Raw genomic sequence first — 10,207 nt, forward strand, 5'->3', positions numbered from 1 at the left:
TTCATCCCTGACCCTCTATTCTCCCGTTTCATCCCTGATCCTCTATTCTCCCGTTTAATCCCTGATCCTCTATTCTCCCGTTTAATCCCTGATCCTCTATTCTCCCGTTTAATCCCTGATCCTCTATTCTCCCGTTTAATCCCTGATCCTCTATTCTCCCGTTTAATCCCTGATCCTCTATTCTCCCGTTTAATCCCTGATCCTCTATTCTCCCGTTTCCCCTCTTTCTTTTACAGTCCTCCATCTTTGTCACTTAAATCTTCAACAAATATGCCCCTTAACATCCCTGGGTTTGTTTGAACAACCTAAACCCTGGATTAGTTGGTCACTTGTTAGCCACTCTTAACACATCGACCGTGTCCCTCTTCCTGACCCACATCCGTCAGTTTCCCCAGCCATGCCCCCGGCCCCACACATACGGGAAAAACATCTGTTTGTAAACCAATACGCCTCACAGCCCGCAACTTGTTTATGCATTAACCTTGAAGGATCCTCCAAGGAGACAGGCGTCCTGACACCTCGTCTCAGGCGCCGTTATTAAAAGCTGCGTTGATGGTGCTTGAGAAACTCAGTCTGCAGCCGGAGACCTTGACCCTTGACCCTGTAAGCCATATATATGCCTGCAGCGCTGTGGATAACCGGTGACACGCCAACTAAGCACAACATTGGTCTTGTTGTACAAATGGATTCAGGAATCTGTTTGAATAACTAAACTGTTGCCATGTCACAACAATGCTATTGGGATCAAGAAGTGATGCTTTGGGACGGCGGTGTTTTGGTCTTTGAGAATCAGAAGCTTCAGTATGTACTGCATGGTGAGAAGAGGTTTCGGTATGTACTGCATGGTGAGAAGAGGTTTCAGTATGTACTGCATGGTGAGAAGAGGTTTCAGTATGTACTGCATGGCGAGAAGAGGTTTCAGTATGTACTGCATGGTGAGAAGAGGTTTCAGTATGTACTGCATGGCGAGAAGAGGTTTCAGTATGTACTGCATGGTGAGAAGAGGTTTCAGTATGTACTGCATGGTGAGAAGAGGTTTCAGTATGTACTGCATGGCGAGGTTTCAGTATGTACTGCATGGCGAGAAGAGGTTTCAGTATGTACTGCATGGCGAGAAGAGGTTTCAGTATGTACTGCATGGCGAGAAGAGGTTTCAGTATGTACTGCATGGCGAGAAGAGGTTTCAGTATGTACTGCATGGCAAGAAGAGGTTTCAGTATGTACTGCATGGCGAGAAGAGGTTTCAGTATGTACTGTATGGCAAGAAGAGGTTTCAGTATGTACTGTATGGCGAGAAGAGGTTTCAGTATGTACTGCATGGTGAGAAGAGGTTTCAGTATGTACTGCATGGTCAGAAGAGGTTTCAGTATGTACTGCATGGTGAGAAGAGGTTTCAGTATGTACTGCATGGTGAGAAGAGGTTTCAGTATGTACTGTATGGCGAGAAGAGGTTTCAGTATGTACTGTATGGCGAGAAGAGGTTTCAGTATGTACTGCATGGTGAGAAGAGGTTTCAGTATGTACTGCATGGTCAGAAGAGGTTTCAGTATGTACTGCATGGTGAGAAAAGGTTTCAGTATGTACTGTATGGCGAGAAGAGGTTTCAGTATGTACTGTATGGCGAGAAGAGGTTTCAGTATGTACTGCATGGCGAGAAGAGGTTTCAGTATGTACTGCATGGCGAGAAGAGGTTTCAGTATGTACTGCATGGTGAGAAGAGGTTTCAGTATGTACTGCATGGCGAGAAGAGGTTTCAGTATGTACTGCATGGTCAGAAGAGGTTTCAGTATGTACTGCATGGCGAGAAGAGGTTTCAGTATGTACTGCATGGCGAGAAGAGGTTTCAGTATGTACTGCATGGCGAGAAGAGGTTTCAGTATGTACTGCATGGTGAGAAGAGGTTTCAGTATGTACTGCATGGTGAGAAGAGGTTTCAGTATGTACTGCATGGCGAGAAGAGGTTTCAGTATGTACTGCATGGTCAGAAGAGGTTTCAGTATGTACTGTATGGTGGTTTTGCATTAGGTGGACGTGTGAGATGTGATAAATGCCAAAAATAACTTTATATAAACATTATACTCGTTTTAAGTTGCAAAAGTAGATGATAGAATGGTTGTAACAGTTCCACATGGTCAAAGCCTCTATTGCCTACTGTATACACTGACTTCCACTTTGACTTGCACGACCACTGCTTGTGTAACTGGCCTTCTAGAACTCTCCTCTGAGTGTTGCTCAAGTAAAACAGGGCTTCAATTGTATCAATCCTCCTCACATTAAGCAGGGAGTATAATGACCTATTCAAACCCATCTGGGATCCTGGGATTGTTCAAAGTATAACTGACAGGCTGACATTTTCTGTATGTGGGCTGGAGGAGGAGGGTGAAGGGGGTCAAGACGAAGATAACTGCAGACTTAAACATAATGACACGAAAGGTGCCAAGTGCCAAACCAGTCTGACGGGAGAAATGGCACAGGAAATCAAATAATAGAAACTCACAAAAGCACAGAAGAAGAAGATGTTGTTTTAATGGAGGCTCTGAACTTTAATTTGACCTGCGGTGGAAATGTGACATCACAAGGTGCGGATAGCTTTTTGTTTGGATTGATAGAATGACAGGTCTCGCTCTCTTTCTACCGCTCCTTTAAGCTGTCCCTCTCTCGCTCTCTTTCTACCGCTCCTTTAAGCTGTCCCTCTCTCGCTCTCTTTCTACCGCTCCTTTAAGCTGTCCCTCTCTCGCTCTCTTTCTACCGCTCCTTTAAGCTGTCCCTCTCTCGCTCTCTTTCTACCGCTCCTTTAAGCTGTCCCTCTCTCGCTCTCTTTCTACCGCTCCTTTAAGCTGTCCATCTCTCGCTCTCTTTCTACCGCTCCTTTAAGCTGTCCCTCTCTCGCTCTCTTTCTACCGCTCCTTTAAGCTGTCCCTCTCTCGCTCTCTTTCTACCGCTCCTTTAAGCTGTCCCTCTCTCGCTCTTTCACTATCCCTTTGTCCAGAGTAATTACACGGATTTAGATTTGATCTGAGAGAAAACGGCCCGTCTCTCTGTGTGTGTGTGTGTGTGTGTGTGTGTGTGGGGGGGACATTAACTCCGTGTGAGACACCAGACACTGGGTCATTTAGAGAGCACAGACATGTCATTTCATCTTGGCACCAGATGGCTCCTAAGTGTCTTTCAGCTCCGTCCGTCCAGTCTACACAGGATATGGAGGCTGTGTTTATCTCGAGACGGACAGAGTAGAGAGGATCATGTGGGCTGGTATAGGACCTGTTTCTATATCCATTCCTGCACATTTTAGTTTTAGCCCAGCTGATTTAATGAGGCCTAATCAAGGTGTAGGTGATTAGGTGACTAGTTGAAATCAGTTGTGTTAGTGCTGGGCTAGAACAAACGCACACACCATGAGACCGTTCAGGAATGGATTGAGAAACACTGCCCAATGGTATATAAAACTACGGAAATCAATATCCCCAGCTCCATACAATCAAGGAACCCCCACTCACTGAACTCCAGCTGGAGCTGAGGCCCTTCCCTCTGCGCGAACACTTAATCAGCTATCACAAGTGCAAATGACTGGGAGCAGTAGTTAACTCAAAGCTAGCCCGCCTCATCAGGGGCAGTAGCTAAGGCTAGACTAGCCCGCCTCATCAGGGGCAGTAGCTAAGGCTAGGTTAGCCAGCCTCATCAGGGGCAGTAGCTAAGGCTAGGTTAGCCAGCCTCATCAGGGGCAGTAGCTAAGGCTAGGCTAGCCAGCCTCATCAGGGGCAGTAGCTAAGGCTAGGCTAGCCCGCCTCATCAGGGGCAGTAGTTAAGGCTAGGCTAGCCCGCCTCATCAGGGGCAGTAGTTAAGGCTAGGCTAGCCCGCCTCATCAGGGGCAGTAGTTAAGGCTAGGCTAGCCAGCCTCATCAGGGGCAGTAGCTAAGGCTAGGCTAGCCCGCCTCATCAGGGGCAGTAGCTAAGGCTAGCCCGCCTCATCAGGGGCAGTAGTTAAGGCTAGGGCTAGTTAAGGCTAGCCCGCCTCATCAGGGGCAGTAGTTAAGGCTAGGCTAGCCCGCCTCATCAGGGGCAGTAGTTAAGGCTAGGCTAGCCCGCCTCATCAGGGGCAGTAGTTAAGGCTAGGCTAGCCCGCCTCATCAGGGGCAGTAGTTAAGGCTAGGCTAGCCCGCCTCATCAGGGGCAGTAGTTAAGGCTAGGCTAGCCCGCCTCATCAGGGGCAGTAGTTAAGGCTAGGCTAGCCCGCCTCATCAGGGGCAGTAGTTAAGGCTAGGCTAGGCCGCCTCATCAGGGGCAGTAGCTAAGACTTGCCTAGCCTACATCATGAGCGTGTGCAATGTGGAGATACAGCCACACTATTTGTTCAGCTGTGGATCTCTGCACTCATTACAGGTGATATCATTAGATCAACACTGGGGAGCCTAATCCAGGAAACTAAATTACACATCAGGGATTATAAAAACACACTAAATTAAAGATGAGGGATTACACCCAGTAATTAAACCTCCCCATAGGGCAGAACAGGCAGACCATGATTACTGTCCATCATCGTCCTCCAGTGGCTTTGAGGTCTGTCTGGAGACAGAAGTGACCACACACAAGGATGGTATGTTGTGTGGCCCAGGTCATATATTATGACGTTATTAGGGTTAAGAGTGTTGGGCCAGTAACCGAAAGGTTGCAGGTTCAAACCCCGAGCTGACTAAGAGCGTCTGTTAAATGACTAAAATGTAAATGTTATGTATGGGCCAGGTTATACATTAGATGTTATGTATGGGCCAGGTTATACATTAGGATGTTATGTATGGGCCAGGTTATACATTAGGATGTTATGTATGGCCCAGGTTATACATTAGGATGTTATGTATGGCCCAGGTTATACATTAGGATGTTATGTATGGGCCAGGTTATATATTAGGATGCTATGTATGGCTCAGGTTATATATTAGGATGTTATGTATGGCTCAGGTTATACATTAGGATGCTATGTATGGCTCAGGTTATACATTAGGATGTTATGTATGGCTCAGGTTATATATTAGGATGCTATGTATGGCCCAGGTTATATATTAGGATGCTATGTATGGCTCAGGTTATACATTAGGATGTTATGTATGGCTCAGGTTATAAATTAGGATGCTATGTATGGCTCAGGTTATATATTAGGATGCTATGTATGGCTCAGGTTATATATTAGGATGCTATGTATGGCTCAGGTTATACATTAGGATGTTATGTATGGCTCAGGTTATAAATTAGGATGCTATGTATGGCTCAGGTTATATATTAGGATGTTATGTATGGCTCAGGTTATACATTAGGATGCTATGTATGGCTCAGGTTATATATTGGGAAGTTATGTATGGCCCAGGTTATATATTGGGATGTTATGTATGGTTCAGGTTATATATTGGGATGTTATGTATGGTTCAGGTTATATATTGGGATGTTATGTATGGCCCAGGTTATATATTAGGATGTTATGTATGGCTCAGGTTATACATTAGGATGTTATGTATGGCTCAGGTTATACATTAGGATGTTATATATGGCCCAGGTTATACATTAGGATGTTATGTATGGCTCAGGTTATACATTAGGATGTTATATATGGCTCAGGTTATACATTAGGATGTTATGTATGGCTCAGGTTATACATTATGATGTTATGTATGGCCCAGGTTATACATTAGGATGTTATGTATGGCTCAGGTTATACATTAGGATGTTATGTATGGCTCAGGTTATACATTAGGATGTTATATATGGCCCAGGTTATACATTAGGATGTTATGTATGGTTCAGGTTATATATTATGATGTTATGTATGGCTCAGGTCATATAGTGTGTTATATATGGCCCAGGTTATATATTATGATGTTATGTATGGCTCAGGTTATACATTATGATGTTATATATGGCTCAGGTTATACATTAGGATGTTATATATGGCCCAGGTTATACATTAGGATGTTATATATGGCCCAGGTTATACATTAGGATGTTATATATGGCCCAGGTTATACATTAGGATGTTATATATGGCTCAGGTTATACATTAGGATGTTATATATGGCCCAGGTTATACATTAGGATGTTATATATGGCCCAGGTTATACATTAGGATGTTATATATGGCCCAGGTTATACATTAGGATGTTATATATGGCCCAGGTTATACATTAGGATGTTATATATGGCCCAGGTTATACATTAGGATGTTATATATGGCTCAGGTTATACATTAGGATGTTATATATGGCCCAGGTTATACATTATGATGTTATATATGGCCCAGGTTATACATTAGGATGTTATATATGGCCCAGGTTATACATTAGGATGTTATATATGGCCCAGGTTATACATTAGGATGTTATATATGGCCCAGGTTATACATTAGGATGTTATATATGGCCCAGGTTATACATTAGGATGTTATATATGGCCCAGGTTATACATTAGGATGTTATATATGGCCCAGGTTATACATTAGGATGTTATATATGGCCCAGGTCATACATTAGGATGTTATATATGGCCCAGGTTATACATTAGGATGTTATATATGGCCCAGGTTATACATTAGGATGTTATATATGGCCCAGGTTATACATTAGGATGTTATATATGGCCCAGGTCATACATTAGGATGTTATATATGGCCCAGGTTATACATTAGGATGTTATATATGGCCCAGGTTATACATTAGGATGTTATATATGGCCCAGGTTATACATTAGGATGTTATATATGGCCCAGGTTATACATTAGGATGTTATATATGGCCCAGGTTATACATTAGGATGTTATATATGGCCCAGGTTATACATTAGGATGTTATATATGGCCCAGGTTATAACATTAGAACGAAGGCTAAGCTGAATCAACAGATGGTTGTGACCAGTGAGCCAGGGTTTCCTTATTCTGCAGTTTATGTGATGTGGACGCAGTTTGACACAGAACTGGTTCTGTTTTCGCCACGGTTGTCTTTAAGCCAACAACATTGAAGGTGACCAGTGAGCATCGTGTGTCAGGACAGTGCTTAGTACAACAAGCTCCAGTTCCTCGCTGTAATGCAGGGTGGCGTCTTCCACGCCAGCCAGACGCACTTGATTTAGCCCTGAGAAATTCCAGCACCTTATTATGAGACGAGCCCTTCTCTCCTTGGTGTGTGCACGTGCGCAAGTGAATGTGTGTACGTGTGCAAGTGTGTGTGCGTGAGTGAGTGTGTGTGTATGTGCACGAGTGTGTCACGGACACGGGTGTGGGAGAATTTCATACACTACTGAAAATACTCAGCCCCACAGCTTCTGAAATGTCCAGTTCTCTCCATCGAGGTCGCAACAAAGCCGGGGCTCAAAACGAACCTGAAGCACATGGATCAGAGAGACTGGCGACTACTTCACATAGCTGGAATTAAGCCGAGGGGGACTAGCTACCTAAAACACCAACGTTGGAATCTGGTTACACTTATGTCAGGCGGGAAAACAATTCTGACTTAACAGCTTTTATATAGACCTTCCAGTGGTGGATGGGTGACATTCTTAGAGGACACATAACCGATCCAATATTGCCGGTGGCGAGCCATCCAAAAAGAACTATTCTAAAAAAGGTCCCAACGTTTTAAATCCTAAAATACTGGCCATCCCGACTTCATCCACCCACCATTCTAGATAAAATAGTAGTTTACTCTTGACAACCTGACCCTTGAATTACAGCATGTTCCCCAACTGTCATTGTGTATCATAAACATCAACTGTGGCTCAAATCTGTTTGCTCTGAGTCACTTACTGGCCAGAGTGACAGCCGCTCCAGGCCAGTAAGATCAAGCAGTGTGTGACATACAGTTTACCACAGAGTTCTCTGAACTCTCTACTGGCACAGTCGACTGGATGTGTGTGTATCTAGCTATACAGAGGGGAGACTTGGTGTTTGAATGTGGCTTCACAAGCCTCCCCAACATGGGGACTGGCATGGAGGACAACTGATATCTATGATCTCAGAACAGGGTGGGAGAGGGGTGAGAAGGGAGACGTGAGAGGGGGGGCGAAGAGAGGACTGGCGAGAGAAGAGAGGTGAGTGGGGAGAGGAGAGAGGTGATAGGGGAGCGGAGAGCGGCCAGCATCTGACCATATGCTGAATAACATTATCTAGTACTACAACAGTTCTCAGCTCTGTTTTCAACTGTTCGAAGTTAATAAATGAACCAGACAAGTATGTTGGCATTCCTAGCAGTTTCAAGGAGACTAGTGCTATTTACTATGCTTGGAATGAGAGACCGTTTGCATTGCCAGACATTTCGCGCTATTGGTTGAGACAATTTATTGTGTGGGATAGTGTAGTGCTTACTGGTCCATATGTTCCTGTGGGACTGTGTGTGTCTGTAGACTTCTGTATATACGTGTATGCATGTGTTCATGCATGGATGCAGTGTTTGTGTGAGCACACGTTACTCACGCGGATCGTCCCTCCATGTCCAGCTTAGTGGGGATGATGCCCTTCTTGCTGAGCACGGCCGCCACCTTGTCCACCTCGCCCCGTTCCACCGCCTTCATCAGCCGGTCGTCATACTTGTTCCAGTCTGTGTTCTGGGAGAGAGAGAGAGGGCACAACGTCAACACAACACAGATACCTGGCCTTTACAACATACGGGTCAGGGAAACTCATTCTCACCACGGTCATCACTTTGTCATAATTCAAGGAGTCTGGACAGATCAACATTTCAAACATAACTTCTAGAATTCCCAGAGGGACTATAGACTGGATTGAGGTTAGCCTCAATGATTTATGCCAAGATAGTGCGGTTCCATTCTGAAGCAAAGCATTTCTGAGAGTGCCTGGACACAGAGCATGGGAACAGCTAGTTCTTCTGCAAGAAAGGACCCCTCTTGGACAGAACACAGGCACTGGAGTAGAGGGATCCAAGAAAACAGCAAGCTGTGGCTAAAGCCTGCATAGAGACCGAGAAAGGACAGTTCTCTGCCTGTTCCTGGATACAACAACACGTAAACACGCGTCACAAAGGAATTTGTCAAAATAAATAAATAAACTGCAACAGGACGCTCTGTCTGTCCTCTCACTCAACTCACACTGGCTGGCAAAGATATATATATTGCACATAGATGATAGGCCTATTTTGCATTCAATTTGTCTCCCTCCAACATTAAGCGTCAACATGTACCTAATACATATTAGTATTATCAGAGTGCAAGTTCAAAACTAAAAACGTAAAGAATGGAACTTGATAACGAGTTAAAACAGGCCACTGTGCCTCTGGGTTGATGAAAGAATTCTCCGGGGAAATGTAGGGCAGATTCACAGAGTTCCTTCAGGTTAGTGAGAGAAGAAGAAGCTGTAAGTCACAGCTCATTCCTTCCTGCTGTTTCAACACCATGCTGACTCAGTATTCAGGAACCACAGTAGCTAGGTCCTAACCCAGCCCCAGTAGCTAGGTCCTAACCCAGCCCCAGTAGCTAGGTCCTAACCCAGCCCCAGTAGCTAGGTCCTAACCCAGCCCCAGTAGCTAGGTCCTAACCCAGCCCCAGTAGCTAGGTCCTAACCCAGCCCCAGTAGCTAGGTCCTAACCCAGCCCCAGTAGCTAGGTCCTAACCCAACCCCAGTAGCTAGGTCCTAACCCAACCCCAGTAGCTAGGTCCTAACCCAACCACAGTAGCTAGGTCCTAACCCAATCCCAGTAGCTAGGTCCTAACCCAGCCCCAGTAGCTAGGTCCTAACCCAGCCCCAGTAGCTAGGTCCTAACCCAGCCCCAGTAGCTAGGTCCTAACCCAGCCCCAGTAGCTAGGTCCTAACCCAACCACAGTAGCTAGGTCCTAACCTAATCCCAGTAGCTAGGTCCTAACCCAGCCCCAGTAGCTAGGTCCTAACCCAACCCCAGTAGCTAGGTCCTAACCCAACCCCAGTAGCTAGGTCCTAACCCAATCCCAGTAGCTAGGTCCTAACCCAGGCCCAGTAGCTAGGTCCTAACCCAACCCCAGTAGCTAGGTCCTAACCCAACCCCAGTAGCTAGGTCCTAACCCAACCCCAGTAGCTGGTCCTAACCCAGCCCCAGTAGCTCGGTCCTAACCCAGCCCCAGTAGCTCGGTCCTAACCCAATCCCAGTAGCTAGGTCCTAACCCAATCCCAGTAGCTAGGTCCTAACCCAACCCCAGTAGCTAGGTCCTAACCCAACCCCAGTAGCTAGGTCCTAACCCAAT

The 10,207-nt window shown here is 45.5% G+C and overlaps 1 protein-coding gene and 1 long non-coding RNA gene across 10 annotated transcripts in view; one reads left to right on the forward strand and one right to left on the reverse strand.

Annotated features, from left to right (window-relative positions):
- Positions 1-10,207, reverse strand: part of uacab (uveal autoantigen with coiled-coil domains and ankyrin repeats b) — a 95,858-nt gene that overhangs the window by 45,614 nt on the left and 40,037 nt on the right. The window contains exon 2 of the mRNA XM_052514248.1: positions 8,451-8,581. Within this exon, the coding sequence (XP_052370208.1) occupies positions 8,451-8,581 (131 nt within the window). The remainder of the gene's footprint in view (positions 1-8,450; positions 8,582-10,207) is intronic.
- LOC127927629 (uncharacterized) lies at positions 880-2,251 on the forward strand. 9 transcript variants are annotated; one of them, XR_008128253.1, is made up of 3 exons: positions 880-915; positions 1,571-1,690; positions 1,781-1,895. It is a non-coding gene; the product is annotated as an uncharacterized LOC127927629 (long non-coding RNA). The 9 variants fall into 9 exon arrangements; XR_008128254.1 differs by lacking the exon at positions 880-915 and adding an exon at positions 940-975; XR_008128255.1 differs by lacking the exon at positions 880-915 and adding an exon at positions 1,085-1,120.

This window comes from Oncorhynchus keta, unplaced genomic scaffold, assembly GCF_023373465.1.
Source record: "Oncorhynchus keta strain PuntledgeMale-10-30-2019 unplaced genomic scaffold, Oket_V2 Un_scaffold_1597_pilon_pilon, whole genome shotgun sequence".
Classification (NCBI taxonomy): domain Eukaryota; kingdom Metazoa; phylum Chordata; class Actinopteri; order Salmoniformes; family Salmonidae; genus Oncorhynchus; species Oncorhynchus keta.